Source organism: Magallana gigas, chromosome 8 (genome assembly GCF_963853765.1).
Source record: "Magallana gigas chromosome 8, xbMagGiga1.1, whole genome shotgun sequence".
In the NCBI taxonomy this organism is placed as follows: domain Eukaryota; kingdom Metazoa; phylum Mollusca; class Bivalvia; order Ostreida; family Ostreidae; genus Magallana; species Magallana gigas.
Window position 1 is genome coordinate 18,822,008 of NC_088860.1, and position 24,041 is coordinate 18,846,048.

The window sequence follows — 24,041 nt, forward strand, 5'->3', positions numbered from 1 at the left end:
GAGAAGAAGTTGAAAATGTAAAACGTTTACAGACAGACATACAGACCGACGGACGGACGGACGGACAGACGGACGCCGGACAATAAGTGATCAGAAAAAAGCTCACTTGAGCTTTCAGCTCAGATGAACTAAAATCACCAGAAGATGATATAAATACTTAAATTGCAAACCATCTTCCTTCAATGAGAATAAATTTGTCACAAGCTTCTTTTCACAGCGATTTATTATGTAAACATGTCAATATATAAACAATTAATTACAAATAAATATAAATACAGCCGATTTATACCATGACAAGTACATACAACTTACCGTGTCTGGTATTCAGAGAAAAGCAATAACATCTAATCAGTCAAAAAAAATTCTTAATCAATATACATTCAACGTCATGACATCAGAGAGAGAGATAATGACAATTATAGGTTATAATCAGTATGACTAACGCAACCTACATCAATTTACTTATAAGCACCTGCTGCACTGATTCGGGAAGTGTATGTATATATAACAGTCGGAGTCTGTCGAAAAGTTGAGTCTTGCGAGTGGCACTAGTATTAAATTGGGGTATCATTGTATCACACACACCTTGGTACCCTCAATAGATTTAGAAATTCCTTGTTTAAATAAAGCAGCCTTTCCTGTAATGCAAAACAGATCGAGTGTTAATTCATTCGAGAGGAATACTTTATCAGAACCAGTTTGAAATTGCTAATGAGCCTTAAGGAGACACAGCGATAATTCACATATACTCCAGACTTTGTCCCCTTATTTGGAATTTCTGTTTCTATGTTAAGGTTATTAACCAATACTTTATAAGATATGTCGACATTTTGGATATTTTTTCAACATCCAACTAATAGTTTTTCTCTCAAAATTTAACATAACTTGTAAAAGTAAGAAAATGTGATCAGATAAAAACAATAAGGCTTTTGCAGAAATACATGAATGAATAGATAAATAAAACGACATTTGCATGTCAACAGCATATATAAATAATGTAAAAATATATATTTTCGAGCTGTGGTAAAAGTCTTCGTATTTTTTCATTAACCTTGTATAAGCTATGAGATGTAAGTTGAATGTCATCATAATCCATAAAAGTATTTCGATTCTTATATTTATAACAGTTAACCATGTATTCTAATTAATTAGATTGCCTGTTCATCTAGATATGTCGCATGTTGACTGAATTAAGGTAAATGTCGGCATGATCTGAGATAATACATTGCATATAGGGGTAGATTATAACGTAAAAAGAAAAAGAGAATGCTCAGGTACCTTTATTTTTAGTGAATACTGTAGAAGCACGTATTTTCGTTGGATTGAAATTTCGTTGTTTTTTAACAAAATACAATTTCGTTGGCATTTAATTTCGTCAAACCGTAATTCCTTATATTAATTGCATATTAACTCTGTATTTATTGATACTTGGGTTAAAAATTTGCATAGATTTAATTTTGTTGATTTATACTGCTAACGGAAATAACGAAATTAAATCCTCAACGAATATTTCTGCTTCTACAATATGTATTTTAAAATACTGGAAGTGGACTTGGAACATACCTGATTTCTTGGTGATTTTATCTACCACTAACAAGTATTCATAAAAATCCAGTGTATGAGATTTGTCGATGTCAACTTCATCCATAGCTTCCTGAATATACCAAGATGTAAGTATTTTTGTTAAAGACTCAAGAAAGAATGTAAGAATGGTAAATCTATTAACCTTAATGAATAACATTGATATTGGCCCCCGTTTATTTTTACCTTAAGGGTCATCTGATTTTTATTTTTCCATGTTTTATATAAAAAATAATTTTACTTTTTGGAAATTAAATAAAAAAGAAACTTTTCTCACATCTTAGCATAGCTGTTTGTCTGCAGCACCCGGTCTGAAAAATTCGAATGGTCGAACTGGACCGGGAGCTACAGACCTGCAGCTAATCTAAGCATTACGCTTTTGTCATTTATCTATTAAAACAAAATCTCTGACAACCAAAGCAACACCAAAGACTTGTTGATTTTAAAGAATCTATCATTTTTCAAACACTTTTACTTTTGATCCAGGTATGATATGTTTGGTAATTAGAATAAAATGTTGATTATTTATTTATTTACCGAATTTGTTTTCAACTACACGTCTCAAACATCATTTAAAATCATTTAAAAATGATTGATCAAAATGAATTAAAAAATTCATTAAACATACAATGTAAATATTCTGTGATATTTGGTTGAAGTATATATTCATATTTTTTTTACAAAACCTTTTATTTTCCAATGTTCAGGCAAACTCTTGACAAAGTACAAAGAGTTTAACCACCCGACAACCTAAACACGAGTACATGCAGTCACTATATGTTAATAACTTTTCAATACAAAAATGCGTAATTTTGAATTCTATTTTCAAGAAAAAAATGAATTAATGAAAACATGTACAAACTGGCCATAGAATAAAAAGCACGAAATAAATCACAAATAATCAGTAAAGAGATGAAAGCAGTTAAAAATCCACTGAAATATAAATATGTAGAAGACTAATTGAAACAACATTGTACCTCAATTTGGTGAATGGAAAATTGAAGACCCAATCCTTGTAAGAGTGAAGAGGTCTGAAATAGTTTATTGATACAAAATATAAATACTTTTTCGTAAAGCAAGTTTTTAAAACTACAAATGGTAATAAAAGCTTCTCTAACTTCAATCTGGTTAATAATAACTGAATACAAAAAATATTTGTTCGCGTTTTAATTCCGCACCTCTCGCGCTCGTCAGTGTGAGAATTTAAGGACGTATGGGGCACCATCATATTTTGACGTAATTCGTATCGAAACACATGTACACTTTTTTGGTCTTTCCGGCAGAGCTCGAAAAAACGTGTGTGAACAATTAAATCAACAAAGATTTTATAAATGATTTATTTCCAAAGTGCGTAGCGCAACGGTTGTTCAGAGCGTAATTTTCAAACCTGGAGGTCATAAGTTCAAATCTTGCTGGAGATTTCATAATTTTTTTACTTTACAAAATATTTTAAAACATATTTTTTGTCAAATATCATAAGATTTGAAAATTCTAAACAGGTGAAAGTATTTTGATGATGTAGTTTTATCCACATTGATATCGACAGGTGCCTCCTGCCACCTTAAAGCTGGCGATTTCAAACGTCTCAAAATTATCTCTTTTGTAATACATCCGTGTCTGGGCAAATTCAAGACGGAGAGCTAAACTGCTTGCAAGTTTAGAAGTGCGAAATTAACTTTGTATAATACTGTTTCTTTTACAATCATTAAGTGAAATTTTAATTCACGATATGGGTTTTCAGATGTTTGCCTAAATTTTCTGGTCAATTCATGTGTGGTTTGTAAGTGGTAAACAGAGTAAACGCAGAGTTAAAAAAAATGACTTACTTCTTCTACGTCCAGCATCTGATCGCCATTGCAGTCGAAGTTTTTAAATTTTTCCCAATGATCTAAAATCTTTAAAACAAGAAATGGATAGGCGTTTTATTGGTATTTTGTTCATAACTTTTGAAGAAATGCGCAGCAGACACGAATTATATCATTTCAAAATCTGTTAAATCCAGTGTTTTCATAAAGCAGTTAAATGTATTTCATGACATATATATTTTTATTTTTGGCCACTTTAATAGTTTCATGGAAAGTACAAGAGAAATTCTGATTCAGTGGCACTGAAAACAAAATCATTTACTGTACATATATTTCATTTCACTTACGAACTTTTGCGACATGTGAGCAAAATGTCTTAGGTATACAATTCCATTCATTTTATTGGTTTTGGGGTCTACGATGACTGGGTTCTCCACTGGTCAGTAAAAATGAAGCAAATTTCATTAGTAATCGAATGATATTTTTTTTAAAAATAATTAAAATCGCATCAGAAGAGGTGTACTTCGATTTCAAGATCTTGATTTAATTCGTATACCTTTTAAAAAAAATCGTAATCCAGATTACAGTCAGAAATAAGTTATTATCTGGAAGGTAATTATTGAATACATGTATGTTCTTTATAAGAAGCCATCTGGATGAAGGTTTTTCAAGACTGTATGTACCTAGTGTGGAGAGGGGCTTTTGCTCCGTCCCTGAACTATTCCCGTTATTGCTGATGTTGGGAAGAGGATCTGAAGGTAAACCCGACAGGCTGAAAGAGATGAGCATTAGCATTTGATTAGAATATCAATACAAGATGTCATTGTTTGCATCTAAGGATGATACATCACACTTTACATCTAATATATCAATTACTTTCCATTAAGATATATACACTGTGCATATTAAGTTTAAAAAAAAATTATTTTTCGCATATGCTAGCTTTCCTTTAATTAAATTAGAATGAGACAGAAAGGAGTTTACATTGAGAAACGTACACATTTCAGCTGTAAAGAAAAATCAATTATGTTATCATTTTACATGCTTTTCAAAATATACAAAATTTAATTTTATGATAAAAATTGTTGCAAATGTAAACGTTGTACAGCTTGACATTTTATAAGCTTATGTTTTTTAAAACAAAAAACATACTCTGCTTTAGAGTGAAAGACAAAATACATAAGATTAGGGTTAATTTTATTATTTTATTTTATTTCAAAAGAGATGTTTGTAACAAATTGGATGCATGTGTCCTGAAATCCATCAAATACTTTTAAATAAAGATATTAAAAACCCGTTTGTAAAATATTTTTAAAAGGTTCAAAAAGACACCTGTACAGACCATTGATGTAAAATAAGGAAAACATGTAAAAAAACAACAACCCAGCAGATTTTTTACGTCATTGGAATTACATTGTAATCGATGAGATTAAAACAGTTACTTGTGTACGTAGACAATGACGTCAGAAGTTGAACCTTTGGTCGCAGTCTGCAGACCACATACCTGTATATATTGGAAACTTACCTGAGTTTCGGCAAAGTGTTGGCTTTTGATAGCCTTCGTATCCTTTTGATCTTCACATCCTTTATAAAAAATAAAATTACGTTTTAACCATCTACGAAAAGCATGGAATTTTGTTTTCTTTTTAATACCAAACAGAATCAGTTTATGTGTGTGTTTTTATGTTAATTTTTTATATATACATTTGTATATCGTGGTAAATATCATTATGAAAGATTCATTATTAATTTTAAAAAATGATATTATTTCTTGATTTATATATATATATATATATATATATATATATATATATATATATATATATATATATATATATATATATATTGCCTACATGTACGTGATAGTAAGACTAACGTAAAAAACGTATCAACAAGCCTGACGTTATGTTTGAATTTTGTACAATTTTACGTCATTTTAAAGGTCAAATGGTCGTTTTTATCTACAATGAAGAGTATAAATATTAAATTATAAGCAAAGAAATCAATATTTATTTGTTTTATTCGATATAAAATGGTTTGAAACAGTTTACACTTTTTTATAAATCGCTTCGCGGTTTATAAAGCGTAAACTGCCCAAAACCATTTTATATCGTATAAAACAAATAAATATTGACTTCATTCCTTATATATAAATATATATATATATATATATATATATATATATATATATATATATATATATATATAATATTAATTTTTTTGGCCGTGGGACTGGAATGACTTCCCATACATCCTTTAACATATATCTTTGTTTTACTTTTACAGTACTTCCAAAATTACTAGGTAGATTCAACACGGCGAAACAGCTAGGAAACAGACATTAATCAGATGATCTCCCGTTGTTATTTGGAATGTACTCACTTTGTCGTGGAATGTGTAATGGGGAGGCATGAGCTGTTTGGTTTGTTGCAAAGTTCCCTCGGAAAGTGCTGTGTATATTTTGTTAGAGTTATTCAGGAGCTTCACAAATTCAGGGTCTCTCTCCGAAGTCTCGGCATCATAGAAGCGTTGGCTTAGCTTACTGTTAATAAGAAAATCATACCGTATTATTATGACTTTTTGTATTTTTGTCGACTTTTATTTGGATGAAAATTCTCTAGCAATACTATTTTTAGTTCAAGATATCTTATCTTTTCTTTGGTTTTATTTCTCAATTTTGATATTTCACTTGCCAGTACCATTTTCTGACAAGTAAAATATCAAAATCGTTATAAAAGGCCAAGAAAACGTCAGATATTTTGGGCTACATTATTTCCAACAACTTATTATTTCTGATACATGTATATGTGTTTATGCCGCTGTAAAACTTTATCTTTCTAATCACAACTAATCTTACTGACTATATGTCATCGTACTATATAACATCCATCTAATCATGACAAAATTCGACATTTGACCCAGCGTCAACCGTAATACGCACATTAACAGTGAAGTTTGATCCAAAAAAACTATCATTTTTATGTTGGAAAAAAAAACCATGCACACAATATTATCCAATTTAGACGAAGAACGCCTAGCACACACACATGGAGTAGTTTGCAAAATATATAAAAACAGGATCATGTTGCAAGAACAGTACTCACGATCTACAAGTGCTTACTAGTAATTACACGTGGGGAATATTTACTAGTTACGCGGTAAGCTACCCCTCAAAACTTAAAAGTATTTTGAAATACTTTCACGTAATGTATGAACATAGAAAACGAATACTTACACTTAACCACCAGCGTAAATAATTACTTATACAGTGTATTGTTTAATTGTATAACATAATTATATTTTTAGAACATTGTGCAGTCATGATTAGTTGATAAAAGGTAGTCCTACGTAAAAATACAACGTTAATAAACATGCCATGAACACTCTTTTAAATAGGTAACAAGAATGAACATTAAAGATGAAATTATTCACAAACACTGACGATTTATTGAACAGTTAGCAAGGATTTATTGAAATCGATTTATTATATCTTGGCAGGTTATTGGTTTTTCAGTATCAAGAACTTCTTTGCTGGTAGAAGGAACGTGGTCTTTTGATTTTTTCAAACCTGGCCTAATAGGAAAGATGAAACACTGACATAGAACACATTAGAACCATTTTAGCTTGGACTTTTGGTAGTTGTGTCAAACAGCAATGTGACGTACACCTGTCTATTTCATTGCTGGACATTCAGCCATGGCTCTTTGAAATTGACCAAATTTCGTTTGAAACCAGCGTCATTGCTAGCTTGTTTTGCTGCATGAAATAGATAGTTATGTCCTACTGAAAGTCAATGGCATTGTTAAAATGGTCCTATCTAGCTGTTCTTGTGTTCAATCAAATTATAATTTTTCCTGTCTTTTTCTTCACTTACGTTTCATTTAATTGTATAAATATTTTTTATCAAAATTGATCGTATAGTACCATTTTGATTACATATAGATAATAAATATTTTCACATTAACTGTTCCTTTTACTTGTTTATCGACGATATATTGGGTTTTTTTCCAATCATTAAATAATTTTCCCTTCGATTAAGTTTGTCATCTTTTGATAGAACAGTTAGTCCCACTTGCACACAAGTAAACGCTTTAAATTGACGTAGATGTCTTCTAGTTTTTTTTCCATTTAAGAAATTCATATTTGAATCATTTTAACAAGACCTTGAATTTTCGGTTGGACGTTGCTATCTATTTCTTGCGTCAACACAAGTTAAAAATGAAGCTGGATTCAATTGAAATGTGCACCGATTGCGTAGTCTTGGCTCAAAAGCCATGCAAATCTTGTTGATTTAAACAGTGAGCGATGGCTGAGTAGCCAACAATGAAATAGACAGGTCTACGTCATATTGCTGTTTGACACAACAACCTTAAGTCCAAGCTCTTGTTAAAATGGTTCTAACCATTTTACATTAACCATAAAGTTTCATAAATATTTGTGAGCAAATTTGGATTTCGTACCTTACTACAATTCGGACATTGACCCGTATAAAGCCTGACCCAGAGGCGTGCAATTTAAAAAGAAGAAAAAGAAAAAAAGAGTTTGTCATTGCTATATTCAGTATAGGATATATTACTTTCGAATTTGGTGCGCACTGAATTAAAATCGAATCATACATGCTCTAGTGCCCATACATGGAGAGTTTTATTAAATTCTACTGAATATTGTAATACCGGTCAATGACGCTTTATTAATACGGCATTCACGATTTGCCACTAACAGTTATGTTATATTAATATTTCGGGATATGACGTGTTGGTAATCAGTTCATAAAGGGCTTCCCTGTAAAAAATAAATAATATTAATATTAAAATGTCACACGCATTTTTTTGGGATTTGTTACGTACAGTGTATGATGAGTGGGCATTGAAGATGAAATTATTCACAAATCTAGCGATTTTTTAAGCTGACAGCAAAGACTTGTTATTTCTAGACTTATCGATTTATTACCGTTATTTCTTGGTGGGTTGTTGCTGTTTAATTGTTATTTGAAATTTCTTTTTTGTGGTTTGGCAGAGGGCGTGAGGCTAATAAAAGGCAATAAGAAATTGCTGTGGCAGAGACTATTGATATATTAAAAAAAAATGCAATGTGGCCACCAATGCAATTTGAATGATTGTAGGTGTATTGTGTACCACACAGGTGTCCTCTGCCTACCTGATGTCTGTTCTTAGACCGGCGATCACTCCCATGAATAACTTCTGTTGCTCGTATAGTTCCCCTTCTAAGTGAGATATATCCTAAAAAGAAATGATTTTCTCAGTAAAATTTGATAAACAACAGATACTTTATTCCCTTTTAAACATGTTTATTTCAATTATTAACAGAGTCATTTTATTAGGCCATTATATACCCAAACCAAGCACATCAATTTCATAATTTTAAGTGGATGAAATAAAATTTTATTGGCAGGTTTTTATGACCACCCCCATCCTCCTTATTCATTTTATTTATACATTTTTTTAAAAATTTATTTTATTTATTACTAGGAATATACTTAGTTTTTTTCATTCTTGAATTTGAAAAAGTTAAATCATCATCTAAAGGGTTTTAAAACCTGAATGTGAGTTTATATGAGACTATAAAATCTTAGTCTTTAGAGAAATACTTTTCACTATAATTATTAAACAATAATAACAAAGATATATTTTTCAACTGGCGCTCCTTACTTCAAAGCTCCGAATTGCCTCTTAGAATATTATTGTGATTAAAATCCAAACCTTATAATAACCAAAGTACTAATAGCATGCAACAACAAATTCGTCTGAGCTAATACCCTGAATGTTTGACAAATGGTAGATAAAACTGAAATTGATGTTGGTATATCCAAAAAGAAAACCCTTCGACGTAATACGATTATGTGTTGTACTTTCTAGCAGGTGTATATCTAATATTAAAATACTTACAAACAACAAATTTGAGAAGAAAAGAAAATCAATGTCGTGAATTAAATAGTCAGTGGTCGCTACACTTGTTTTTTATAGGTATCTTATTTGCAACACAATAAAACCCCGACCCATACAACAGAATAAAGCGTAGATTATTACCTTTCCAAACAAATGACGAAATGAGATACTTAAACTCCCTTAGGTATAAATCAACAAAAAAAAAATAATACAACACAATTCAAACGACCGTGACGTAAAGAAATCTCACAATTTCTTGCCCTTACCCTACAGTTTATAAAGGCAATATTACTTAATTTCACACACAATTTGTCGTCTCTATCATAGAAACCACACAGTATGTCATATCTAACATAGAAAGCACACAGAATGTCATCTCTAAAATAGAAAGCACACAGAATGTCATCTCTTACATAGAAAGCACACAGTATGTCATCTCTAACATAGAAAGCACACAGAATGTCATCTCGAACATAGAAACCACACAGTATGTCATCTCTAACATAGAAAGCACAAAGTATGTCATCTCTAACATAGAAAGCACACAGTGTGTCATCTCTATCATAGAAAGCACACACTATGTCATCTCTATCATAATAACCACACAGTATGTCATCTCTATCATAATAACCACACAGTATGTCATCTCTAACATAGAAACCACACATTATGTCATCTCTTACATAGAAAGCACACAGAATGTCATCTCTATCATAGAAACCACACAGTATGTTATCTCTATCATAGAAACCACACAGTATGTTATCTCTAACATAGAAAGCACACAGTATGTCATCTCCAACATAGAAAGCACACAGTATGTCATATCTAACATAGAAAGCACACAGAATGTCATCTCGAACATAGAAACCAAACAGTATGTCATCTCTAACATAGAAAGCACACAGTGTGTCATCTCTATCATAGAAACCACACACTATGTCATCTCTATCATAATAACCACACAATATGTTAGCTCTATCATAATAACCACACAGTATGTCATCTCTATCATAATAACCACACAGTATGTCATCTCTAACATAGAAACCACACATTATGTCATCTCTTACATAGAAAGCACACAGAATGTCATCTCTATCATAGAAACCACACAGTATGTTATCTCTATCATAGAAACCACACAGTATGTTATCTCTAACATAGAAAGCACACAGTATGTCATCTCCAACATAGAAAGCACACAGTATGTCATATCTAACATAGAAAGCACACAGAATGTCATCTCGAACATAGAAACCAAACAGTATGTCATCTCTAACATAGAAAGCACACAGTGTGTCATCTCTATCATAGAAACCACACACTATGTCATCTCTATCATAATAACCACACAATATGTTAGCTCTATCATAATAACCACACAGTATGTCATCTCTATCATAATAACCACACAGTATGTCATCTCTAACATAGAAACCACACATTATGTCATCTCTTACATAGAAAGCACACAGAATGTCATCTCTATCATAGAAACCACACAGTATGTTATCTCTATCATAGAAACCACACAGTATGTTATCTCTAACATAGAAAGCACACAGTATGTCATCTCCAACATAGAAAGCACACAGTATGTCATATCTAACATAGAAAGCACACAGTATGTCATCTCTATCATAGAAACCACACAGTATGTCATCTCTATTATAATAACCACACAGTATGTCATCTCTATCATAATTACCACACAGTATGTCGTCTCTAACATAATAACCACACAGTATGTCGTCTCTAACATAATAACCACACAGTGTGTCATCTCTGTCATAGAAACCACACAGTTATTCGACCTTGGAATCTCTGATAAACAGTTCAAGCACGTATCCCGACTTAATTTCAATCACTGAGATCGCATAAAATCTTAATTTATCAAGACATACAGACCTCATAATTGTGTACAGTGTCTCTATAATTACATTCACTTAAAAAGAGCTTAGACAATTTAAAATGTTATATATCTAACTTTTTTTGTAATTACCCTATATTTAAACCAGGTGTTACTAATGCCCCATTTACACATTCACGGATTAAATGCCGGATTAGCTACGGAAGCGAAACGGAATCATTCGTGGCGATATGTATTGACCCGTGGCTTTTCCGTCTGTTATCGTACCCAAACGTAGCAATACTTGTATAGCTGCGACAATTTTTGAACATGTTCAAAATTCCACTACGGATAAAACCACCGTAGTACCTCCTTAGAAAAACTTACTAAACCGTTTTAGAACGTAGAAGTCCGTTTTAACTTAATTTGTATCCATTCCGTAGTGCATCCGTACTAACTCCGTATCATTAGATTTTCCGGTGTCAACCGTGGAAAATATTCCGTAGTAGAACCTAGGAGTTGATCCGTGAATGTGTGACTGGGGCATTAACGATTATTTGATTCTCGCGTGTCAACCGTGGAAAATATTCCGTAGTAGAACCGTGGAGTTGATCCGTGAATGTGTGACTGGGGCAATATCGTTAGGTTCTTGCACCGTCTCCATGCAAATTCTTAATTTGCTTCTTACAAGGAGATCACTCTTGATGTCCCATATTATAGTATTTGTTTTAAGGTCATACAGATTCCTAACCATTCCCTTTCTAAAGTATTACAAATATTCTTATCTTATCACAGACATTGATAAAAGAACTATATTCCCTCTCTTCCTTATATATCAAACATATTATTACTGTGATATCATAGACATATGAATTACAACCCCCCCCCCCCCCCCCCAACCCGACGTATGTACTTTACATATTCTTACCCTTTCTCTAATGAAAAGATCACATAGTTTTAACCCTTTCTTGTGAAGATACTGCACAGACAATACCCTGTCTCATATCTATACATCACAGAAACAGCCCTTTCCTTATAAAGACATCACACATAATCTTAAACTATCTTTGCCATTGAAGTCTTCATCCTCACAATGGTAGGGGTCCTGAGCCCACGAGTGGACTCTGGACCCCAGACATTGTGAGGATGAAATGTCTTACATATTCCTACCATATTTTTGACAAAAAAAATCACAAAAATATCCTTTCCCTTTTATGATGCCTCACATATTCTAACCCTATCTCCGACGTAGATATCTCACATTTTCTTATCGTGTCTCTGAAATAGATATCACAAAAGTATCCCTTCCTTTACAAAAATATTTCATACGTTCTTTTTCTATCTCTAACGTAGATATCACACATATTCGTACCCTGTCCCTTAAGAAGATATCACAGAAATTCCTTCCTTTATGACGACATCTGACATGTTCTTACCCTATCTTCGACGTAGATATCAAACATATTCTTACCCTGTCTCTGAATTAGATATCGCATAAATATCCCTTCCTTAACGACGATATCTCACATGTTCTTACCCATCTCCGACGTAGATAGCATGAATATTCTTACCCAATTTCTGAAATAGATATCACAGAAATATTCCATCCTTTAGGGCGATATCACACATGTTCTTACCCTATCTCTGACGTAGATATCGCGCTTTAAGGACTCAAGGTCCGGGGTAGACTCGGCTAAAAGGAGAAACAAAGTCACATCACAGTCTTGTCGCAAATTCTGTTTTTCTTTGCTTAATCTTCTATCAATTCCTTTCTAAGCTTAGCTATTATGATCTGCAGACATATTCATTTCTGTAAAAACTAAATGCATATCAAATTTTTATACAGAAATATATATCAACCCTTTTTTTTAAAAAAACCACCCGGATTCCCCAAAAAAGAACATCGTTTACCGTATATCCGGTAATTTTCGCGATGATCAAAATTAATTCGCTTTTTTCGCGATATCTTTCAAACCGCAAATTATTAATTCCCAGAAAGAATATCATGTTTCATTTTTATTATACATCTTTAAAATCGCAAAAAGAACTGACGCAAATTAAAAAATGTTATATATATAAAAACAAAAACCGGATAACATTTATACTACCGTAATAAAAATGGGTATTTTTTTTCAAATCGAATGTCAGAAAAAAGAATGAAGTTAATAGTTCAGAGTTTTGCGGTCATCAAACCTTACGTTTAACAGTAACCTTATGTTTGTGCAAACTACTATAGTATCACTTTAAGATATCCAAAGACATCCCTTATATCTAATTTACCGGAGTACATTGTTGATTGTAAAAAAAAAGATTCATTCAAATTTTGGTGTTTGAATTTACCTTGGAATGATTTGGATCTCTCTTGCTTCAGTTTAAACATTTTATTCTGGTCATCAATATTCTGAAACAAGACGTATACAACATCTTTCCGTGTTAAAAGTTCAAAATAATCTCAAAAAGCGCTACAATAGACATGTGTATTTTGTTTTAAAACGTCATCTGTTTCAGATTTTGTTCTCCCTAAAAATTGTGATAATGAGTACTTTGACACTCGTTGGAAACATTGAAACAGAATTCCTACTCTTCTCTCTCTCTCTCTCTCTCTCTCTCTCTCTCTCTCTCTCTCTCTCTCTCTCTCTCTTCAGTTTAAACATTTTATTCTGGTCATCAATATTCTGAAACAAGACGTATACAACATCTTTCCGTGTTAAAAGTTCAAAATAATCTCAAAAAGCGATACAATAGACATGTGTATTTTGTTTTAAAACGTCATCTGTTTCAGATTTTGTTCTCCCTAAAAATTGTGATAATGAGTACTTTGACACTCGTTGGAAACATTGAAACAGAATTCCTACTCTTCTCTCTCTCTCTCTCTCTCTCTCTCTCTCTCTCTCTCTCATAAAAACAATAAAAGATAAAATTGCATACATATCCATAGTGAATGCATAATATTACAGTTTATGTTTTCAGAATATGTGCAATGAAAGATATATTGCAGTTACCGACATCCTCCTGGTAATAGCCTTTGTGTTATGCTTTAGAAAGGCTAATTCGTCTTCCAGATCGTCTATCCTGAAAGTACATGTTGCATAACTTACTAGAATGTACGTGCATCAATTTACGTGCACGTCTAATCGCTAGTTTTAAAGATCTGCTGTACAAAATTTCTCAAAAGTCAACATAAATGTCCGAAAGAAGCCAAAAATACATTAAGGGGATAAAAGGGCCAGGTGGTCGTGGCTATTTTAAGACTAAACAAATCTCCTTTAGAAGAAGAACTCTGTATAAAAATGTAGAAAAATTATCAAATTCAAAGCTAAATACCGGTATTGGAAATTAATTTTTACTAAACGTTATTTTATGGCCAAAAATATCATATGTCAAAGTTTAAGGCAGATCTGATACTAGTAGGTAGTTTGTTGACCAACCAGCCTCCTAAGTTATAAACATCATTTGAAAATCACGTGGAAAGATAAGAGGCATATGTGAACCTACCTTATTACTTAGAGTAACCAAATCCAAAAAATTCTCATTATCAAAATAAGTAGAAAAAAAACAGCTTTATTTTTTACTTACTTTTGCTGGTAGTCTTTTACAACTTTCTCTCTTTCCTTCTCCCACATGGACACGGTCCTAACTCTCTGTAGCCTACAAGACAAAAAAAACTGTTCGGTAAATTCCTTGTCATACGACATCTCCCTTAAAGTACGCCATCATAATAATACAAATAACAACTTTCTATAAGAGGTTTAAAGATTAACAATAAATCTTTCTCGATCAGCTAATTGATGGTAAACAACACATAAAATGAAGCAATCATGAATAATATTTCGAGCAATTAATGCGTAAAACGAAATAATTACTCTTGGAGTTTTTCCGTCTTTTCCTCGCACAGTTTTTCTAGCACCAGTGATTTGGTTTTGGTTCGAGCCGCTTCCAGTAGTTTATCTTGGATTTCTTGTCTCTCCGCCATCAACTTCTCGTACGCTTCCATGGACTTCACTGGTAATTAAATAAAATAGCATATTAAAAACTATCATCATTTTCAGTTATGACACCATCATCGCTATGGTTGTCATCCTCGAATAATTAAGGCATCATCATTTTCATAGCCGTCCTAATTTTTATCATCACATCATCATCATCATCATTATCATCATCATCATCATTTTTATCATCATCATCATCATCATCATCATCATCATCATCATCATCATCATCATCATCATCATCATCATCATCATCATCATCTTCGTCGTCGTCGTCATAAGCAAAACCGATAAAGGCAATATTATTCATTCTTTAACAGTTTTAGTTTCTTGTACGATAAAACTGACATTTTTTGATTACTCAAATAAAAAAAACAACAGTTTCTTCTAATTAAAGATTAAATCCTGTATTTGTGTCAAAAATGCATGTAAGTGCAGTGTGGCGAGGGTTGACAGTAATATACACTGTCCGGTATGACTTTTTTACGCGACGGTTCATAGCAATAACGTTGAAGATGTTGGTTTTTTATTTATTATTTGTTAGATCTGAAGAGGTTGAACAAGAAATTTCTTTACTCTAGATATAATTTCAAATAAAATTTGGATAAAATAAATATGTGCTCTACCAAATATATATATTTAAAAATAAATAAAAAAATAGCAAAAGATCTCTCGCGCTCGCAATGTAAGCATTTGATTTGTGAAACAAATTACATATTCCTGGGTGTATTGAGCCGTATAATAGAACGTCCATAAGACCGAGTTCGAAAAAGGAATTTTGCCATTTTAAATATATATCTAAAGCGGAAGGGATTTAAAGTCTCAGATCAAATAACTCGTTACAGCATTATAATGTGTTTTGTGATAATACCTAATTGAATCTTTTGAAAGGAGTCAATGATGAGCACTACAAACTATTAGAGATACATTTTAAGTTCAAATATGACTCTTTGTTAAAACAACTGACCCCGGTAACTTTCTGCTTTCTTTTCGGCTTCCACGACCTCCTCATGTTTTTGCTGCAAAACAAAATTTAGATTTCAATTTTTAAGATTTTTTTTTATTCTCGCGAGTATAATGTGTGTTTGTGCAGGTTTATTTGTACTGTGAGCCATTGGTATGCTTTTACTGTTCGTTCTCTGTAATAAGTAATGGAGACGATCTGGCAACAAGCTCAAAATGTTTCCTAGCTTAAAGATACATAAAACATCCTTTTCCAGTACATCAAATACATTTATTGATATATTAATTAATTAACGTCTTTGAAGTGCATGCATTAGATTGACATAGCTTGAAGATCGCGTTATATGCCTTATCCGCTCTCGATGAAAGTTATATTAAATATGATATTACTGACCCCAAGGGTGCGTTTGAGCGTAGACTTAAAAGGAAAAGAGGTACTTTTGATCTTGACTAAGAATTCATTTCCGTCTTTCGGAGTACAGACTATTTGAGAACAAACGCACCTAATTTCTATTTAGGTGGGCGTTGACCATAACTGAGCTGTGTATATTTTTAAATACTTAAGCTTCCACAGATTGCACAGTTGTAATTTGAAATTGATAGTTTGATTACTCTTTAACATGAAACACTTGCTAGTATTGGATTGGCAGTTACTTCCATTTTCTCAGTGTTTAGTTGTAAACGTAGTCGACAAATTAGCGATGTCATTTGTTGAGTTAACTGCATTCTTTAAGAAGAATGGCGGATGTTATACTGTCAATGTAATGTCGTCAATTCTTGTTGTGTCTCTTGTTCTTTACCTCCAGTTTCTGGAATAGGCCCTCTTTGCATTTGACGATTTGCTGTATGAGATCCAGTATCAGTTTGCCTGGGTCTCGCATTTCATCGCCCATGAAGTTCCCCGTGTCATATGAATGGTAACTGTCTTCTATGAAATTTTCTCGAATTTCATCCCATCTATTCTGGTTCTATGTAATAAAGAGTAGAGGCAATGAGAGAGAGAGAGAGAGAGGAAAGAGAGAGAGAGAGAGAGAGAGAGAGAGAGGGGAAAGAGAGAGAGAGAATAAGGATACATGTATTTTAAATTTAAGTCATTGGGCAAATTTTCAACACTTTTGTGAGAAATCTTAATTAATTTTTCATTCAACTAATCGTTTTTACACCAAAAAAAAAAGAAACGATGTTCACGGCTTATGACTACGAATTGTACAATGTGACAACGCGTAATTTTAAAACTCACCACTTCGTGAAGTCTGGATATGATGTCATCACATATAAAATAACAGCCATACTCGAAGTCCTTTTCGAGTACTTCGTGGAAAATATCAAACAAATTACAGATGGCGTCCCGGAGTTTCTTCAAATTTGTCCTGTCAAAGACAAGGCGATTTATTCTGTCCAGCCTCTAAAAAATAAAACAATAACAAGCTACACTTGTTCTTTATATTTCAAATAATCTTAGAATGAATAGAACAGTTTCATCACTTCTAAAGAACGTATCTAACAAAAGCATGTTATCGCAATGGATCAAACTGGATTGTGTTAACATAAGCATTTTAAATAATGCTTCCACTGCAGCTTATCGAACTGGAAATTCTCGATATGATGTATCAAACATCATGTATCAAACATGTACTCCAAAGTCCAAAGGCGTGGTTACAACATGCACAAAACTAATTCAAGAGCGTATTTAAACCATGCACCAAGCTAGTCTAAGAGCGTGTTTACACCAAGCACCAAACTAATTCAAGAGCGTGTTTACACCATACACCAAACTAGTCCAATAGCGTTTTTACATCAAGCAACAAACGAGTCCAAGGGCGTGTTTACACCATGCACCAAACTACTCCATGGGCGTGATTACATCAAGCACCAAACTAGTCCAAGGGCGTGATTACATCAAGCAACAAACGAGTCCAAGGGCGTGATTACATCAAGCATCAAACGAGTCCAAGGGCGTGATTACATCAAGCAACAAACGAGTCCAAGGGCGTGATTACATCAAGCATCAAACGAGTCCAAGGGCGTGATTACATCAAGCATCAAACTAGTCCAAGAGCGTGATTACATCAAGCATCAAACTAGTCCAAAGACGTGATTACATCAAGCATCAAACGGGTTCAAGGGCGTGATTACATCAAGCAACAAACGAGTCCAAGAGCGTGTTTACATCAAGCATCAAACTAGTCCAAGGGCGTGATTACATCAAGCATCAAACTATTTCAAGAGCGTGATTACATCAAGCATCAAACTAGTCCAAGAGCCTGATTACATCAAGCATCAAACGGGTCCAAGGGCGTGATTACATCAAGCAACAAACGAGTCCAAGAGCGTGTTTACATCAAGCAACAAACGAGTCCAAGGGCGTGATTACATCAAGCATCAAACTATTTCAAGAGCGTGATTACATCAAGCATCAAACTAGTCCAAGAGCCTGATTACATCAAGCATCAAACGGGTCCAAGGGCGTGATTACATCAAGCATCAAACGAGTCCAAGGGCGTGATTACATTAAGCACCAAACTAGCCCAAGGGCGTGATTACATCAAGCATCAAACTAGTCCAAGAGCGTGATTACATCAAGCATCAAACTAGTTCAAGAGCGTGATTACATCAAGCTCCAAACTAGTCCAAGAGCGTGATTACATCAAGCATCAACCTAGTCCAAGGGCGTGATTACATCAAGCATCAAACTAGTCCAAGAGCTTGTGTATACCATGCACCAAACGAGTCCAAGAGCGTGTTTACACCATGCACCAAAATGAGCATGTTTACATGATGTGTCAAACTCAAACGATATATATAAAAATAAACATGTTTACAGGATGAATTTTTAACTCGAACGTGTCAAAATGGAATGTGTTTACATTATATTTACATGTATTTGAGTTCGTTTACATAATGTAAAAATCTAGAAAATGCTTAAAAGGACCAAGGCACGATTTGGGATTAAAATTATATTTTTATTTTTTATGTATAAAAAGGCTTACTAATGCATTTAGAATGATTGACTAAAATTTGAACATTAGAAGTCAAAATACTTGTAAGCAGAATACAGAGTCAATTGTTATATAAACAAAGTTTGCGTCATATATTTGTTTACAAATATGTAAAGTAGACAAATTACCATTTCTTTAACAAAATGGCTCGTGGAAAACAAACTAAACCAATTTAATGTGTTCATAGGTAATATTATCAATAAAATAAGCAACATCTGATTGAAACTCATACCAATATAACACATATGTAAACACTGACAAGACTCGACCTTTGTTTACATAACAAAGAATTATAAACTATGTATCTTTCTTGTAACTTGATATTTGACTTCTAAATTTTGACAAAGCATAACGAATGCCCATATTAACCATTCAAGATATTAGAAATGGAAAAACAAAATTTGAAAATTCTGTGCTCAAATCGTGTACAGGTCCCTCTAAACTGGCTTTAAACACAAAAACATTATTTTATGTATTGTTAAAATATCTTCCTTGAAATATAATTTCATTCATAAGAGATCGATATCAACTTTCAATTACTTTATATGAATTCACATGACATATGTATACACGAAAGCAATCTGAACACGTCATGTAAAATGATAAAAGATGAGTTATAATAAAGAGATGAAGTATACAAGGGATATCGAACTGTACAAATATATATCGTATAAATTTTCTTAATTAGATAATCTATATGTCGATGGCTATTCGTATTTATAAGTAAGCTGTTGAAAGGTAAAATAAACTTCAAATCAGCTCTAATCTGGCTTTTGATCACACAATTAAATTTAATCTGCTTTTGAATTCAAATACTTGGGAAAGTGAGGATAAGTTTAAACAAATATGTAGGCAATGTGGCAATCATTAATACAGTGTTTTATAAATTTTCTATCTTTGATCATCATGCTACATTTCCGCAGTGGTTGGATTATATGGAAATAATTTCAATATTAAGTATGTTTCATGAATGTTCGTTAAAGACTTTATTGGTGCCTATATAACTTCAAGGTTTATATTACAGAAATACATAGACGTGCGAATTTTCTGTTTGCCTCTTCAGAAACAATAAAAAACGATGAATTGTATCAAAAACACATTTTTAGTGGATTGTAAAGTAGCCCCAACCCCCCTCTCTCTCTCTCTCTCTCTCTCTCTCTCTCTCCTTTTTTACTAGTTGAAAGACGTGTAATGTTTAATGAAATCCAAGCGATATGAATTGTAATTTTTGTATCTCATAGAAGTTAATTACCAATATATGCAATTTCATTCGAACCTTTGTATAACATCAATATGTAATCATCGTATACACGCAAAAACGTTTTCACAGTTAATAAAGGCTATCACAAACGAATATCAATTGCATAACTGGCGGTAATTATGTCCATAAAATAGTTTTTCTTCCTTGATAAGTATAAAAGTGTATATTACGTTTTGAAGTACGTAACATCAAAATCAAATTTTCGAAACAGCGAGCAAAAAGTTTTTTTTCATTTTCTTATTTTTACCTAGTTTTGTTGTAAAAGTTGTTATAAAAAAAATAACAAAATATGGTACCTCTTTTCCTGTTGGATCAAGTTCCATGATGGCCCCGTCATACGATATGCCCTATAACAATGTTGCCATTCCCTCTTCTTCATGTGCCTTTAACTCTTAAGGTAACTTGCAATTTACAAATTCGTTTGTGTGTACTCGTATATGTGTCGCATGAGATTAAAAAGTCCTGACGAATTGTAATCTGTAGAATAACAATAGGGAATTCTCACAAACATTTAAAAAGACGTCCACCACAATTTAAAAAGTGTGTCTATGTACCTGTAATCAAATGTTGGACGATCCATTTTCGTTAAACGAACAATTACTTTACTTTAAACTTTAATTTTGATCTTCTGTGATCAAAAATAAACACATTGGGTAACCTTTTCATGGAGTCGTCCTAAGGATAGTCCTCGAAATAACAGATAGAAGAAACTTTTAAGTCAACAAGAAATTATAACAAAACATCAACTTACCATTTTCAATGACATGACCGGGGCAAAATGAGGTGGAAAAATGATGGGATCGGGGTTACTGGTGATCATTTTACAACATCGGTAGAATAAGGCAACATTGATGGGTTTTAAATGACAAATATAAGGTCATATAATATTGTAAGAAAAGATGTATATCTTTATTTGATTTCAAAGTGATGATATTTAAAAGCTGGATCTTTGATTACTACTTTGAGAATCGAACTGATAAACTAGTATATGTTTTCGTAATCTATTCTTTGAAATGAGGACACAACAATAACGAGTAATGATCAAAGACAAGGCCTGATCATCAATCTAATTAGGTCAAATCCGTGCGTAAAGTCTCTCTCTCTCTCTCTCTCTCTCTGAGTTAACAGTTCGTCGTTAATTCTTTATTCATTAGCTTAATATATATTATCAGAGTGAACTTTTCCGAGGGCATATCACGTTTGTCTTTACCAAAATGGATAACGGTATTAAATAATCCATGTGGAAAACATTAAATCGCTCTCTTTAAGATTTTTCAATAATACTATCCATTAATGTTTTATATAGATATTTAATGAAAGTAACGTATTGATAAAAATTTATTTAAAAAACTCAGACACAGCTAAGCAAAATCAAACCAAGTATCATGTTTCGTCATTAATTAATCGCTTAAGTATCACTGAATAGTTTGCGCATTATATCTGGAAGAGTTTTTTTTGTGAAACTATAAAATGACATGACACTCCTCGAAAACAAACGCATATCTGGAATAGTTTTTTTTGTGAAACTATAAAATGACATGACACTCCTCGAAAACAAACGCAGTTAGTAATATTGCAGACCTACGTATATGTTCATCTGTTTTGACGCCAAAATCGGAGAATCAATCTCAACTACATGATGTAAAAAATAAGCAATAAAATCCAAGTCAAATGTGGATCTATTTAGTTCATCAAATTCTGAGTTTTGTTGGAAAATAAAGATAACGATTGTAAAATGGAAAACAAAGTCGTGTTAATGTTCGTGGTATTAAGTCAGACCATATTATGCTGGCTTGTTTAATCTTTCAATATTTTACTAATGTTTTTCCCAATCTTATTACTGGACCAAACTAAGGAAAGGATCGTAAATAAGAATGGATAAGTGGTGATTAAATTGGTATAAAAAAGATTTGTGATATAACACAGAGAGAGAGAGAGAGAGAGAGAGAGAGAGAGAGAGAGAGAGAGAGAGAGAGAGAGAGAGAGAGAGAGAGAGAGAGATCCCTAAAACATTTTGAGACATTCAATTTCGTAAATAAGACTTGATTTAAAACAATTCAAAATATTCTACACGTGGAAGTGAGGTGTAGGAAGTTATTCCTTTTCTGTCTTACTTGAATTACGTAAATAAAAAATGGTTGTTTCATAATCGCCTAAATAATTAAGAAAATGCTATATAATACATAATAAATAATATCTGAATATATACCATAACAAAAGTTGACGAATTTTGTTTTCATCGACAAAAAACTATGTAAAACATCGGGCAATGCAAAAAACAAACAAACAAACAAACAAACAAAAACACCCCCCCCCCCAAACCTCAGCATTTTTAAAAATAAAACTAACATACCTTTGCATTTAGTTTGACCAGCTCATAACTCCAAACCAAATGTGAATAAAGTTTATCAAAGGTCTAAGATCTTGAGTATAAACTCTCTCTGATCGAGACTTTAAAGTCTTAGCGCGATTTATAAAAACATCTACACAAAAGGCCTAAGAATTAGGTATTAATTGATATACATGAAAAGATATTAATATACTGACATTAAATTGACCGGACCTTTTATATAAGAATGCATCAGAGACCAATACCTGGTAACATTATCAAAAATTACGGACCCACGGTGAGGGACAACCGCTACACTGACTTATTAAAATATATGTAATCTCGTTTTCAAGGATATCTTTTTAAGGATCTCGAAGCTTCATTTAATTCAAATAACTTAATTTCACGCCGAAACTTTATAACCGCGTTGGCTTCTCTCTTGAAAACATAATTTGGATCTTTATTTACAACAGAGGATATCGGCAAAAGGGAAACATTCAGACTGATAAAATTCATACTGAAAAACAACCACAGTTGCCTAGAAGCCCCCTCCCCCTAAATTACCCCTCTCGGTCACCCCCAATCCTTTAAGAAACCCTAACATCGATGAAATATTAAACATGCGTTCCTAATAATCGGCATTTATGATATGTCCATCTCTTGAAAAATATATAAAAAGATACCTCTGAGGCAAACTTCTTGAAAAGATATTTTAAAAATATGTATTTTAAACAAGTTTGTCATATACGGAATAAACCGATTGCTTAAATTCTCTCGAAACAATTTTGCTGTGCAGAAGTATCTTAGATTTTACTACCAAAAAAAAGTATTTGAAAGGATCAAGTCACACAGATTGTTTATAAATCAGTTTAATATAATAACAATTGACGTACTTCAGTGAATTACATAACATGTATAACAATTAACCCTTTTTCTATTAACAAACAATAAAACAAGCAGTGTAATTAAATAGATGCTGATGCACAGGTGTTTAAATGCCAAGTTGTTTGTATGTATAAATTACACAACCGCAATTTGCACGTGTAAAAAATAGGCGCCCCCGACGACCAAACGCCATAAAGCTAAACAAAGTTTTACGTAAGTCTTCTCGATTAATGAGTCTAGCAACCTCTTCGCAGACGATTTGCTTGTTGTCTTTATCATTATATAAAAATATGAAAATCCGTCCGTAGGCCTCCCGAGTCACATCGCTCACCTGAATAAATCTGTCTTGAATTAATTTAAAAAAATCGCAGGAACCCCCCCCCCCCAATAATAATTAAGAAATAAGGAATCATTCTTTGACTATTATGAGGTGATAATTTTGGTCGGGGCGTGATCAAATCCAATAAAGCC

General features: G+C 32.7%; 1 protein-coding gene across 1 annotated transcript; it reads right to left on the reverse strand.

Annotated features, from left to right (window-relative positions):
* Nucleotides 1–232: 232 nt before the first annotated feature.
* On the reverse strand, nucleotides 233–22,864 carry LOC105334250 (uncharacterized). Its single transcript, XM_011437624.4, has 19 exons — nucleotides 22,710–22,864; nucleotides 20,653–20,833; nucleotides 17,337–17,501; nucleotides 16,897–17,064; nucleotides 16,101–16,152; nucleotides 15,008–15,146; nucleotides 14,721–14,792; nucleotides 14,147–14,216; nucleotides 13,485–13,545; nucleotides 12,782–12,837; nucleotides 8,544–8,626; nucleotides 5,769–5,928; nucleotides 4,912–4,970; nucleotides 4,070–4,158; nucleotides 3,734–3,822; nucleotides 3,408–3,476; nucleotides 2,559–2,612; nucleotides 1,564–1,654; nucleotides 233–638 (listed from the first exon to the last, which is right to left on the reverse strand). Exons 2-19 carry the CDS (start codon nucleotides 20,677–20,679, stop codon nucleotides 568–570), a joined length of 1,575 nt encoding a protein of 524 aa, XP_011435926.3. The 5' UTR covers nucleotides 20,680–20,833; nucleotides 22,710–22,864; the 3' UTR covers nucleotides 233–567.
* Between the last annotated feature and the right edge of the window lie 1,177 nt (nucleotides 22,865–24,041).

What these genes read in the sequence shown, in the direction of transcription:
- LOC105334250 (XM_011437624.4), bottom strand. Translation starts at nt 20,679, where the DNA reads ATGGAACTTGATCCAACAGGAAAAGAG. An exon ending in GTAAAAGACTACCAGCAAAA is followed by an intron (nt 14,217 to 14,720) that starts GTAAGTAAAAAA and finishes ATGTACTTTCAG; the next exon opens with GATAGACGATCTGGAAGACG. An exon ending in GAGATCCAAATCATTCCAAG is followed by an intron (nt 12,838 to 13,484) that starts GTAAATTCAAAC and finishes TTCTCCTTTTAG; the next exon opens with CCGAGTCTACCCCGGACCTT.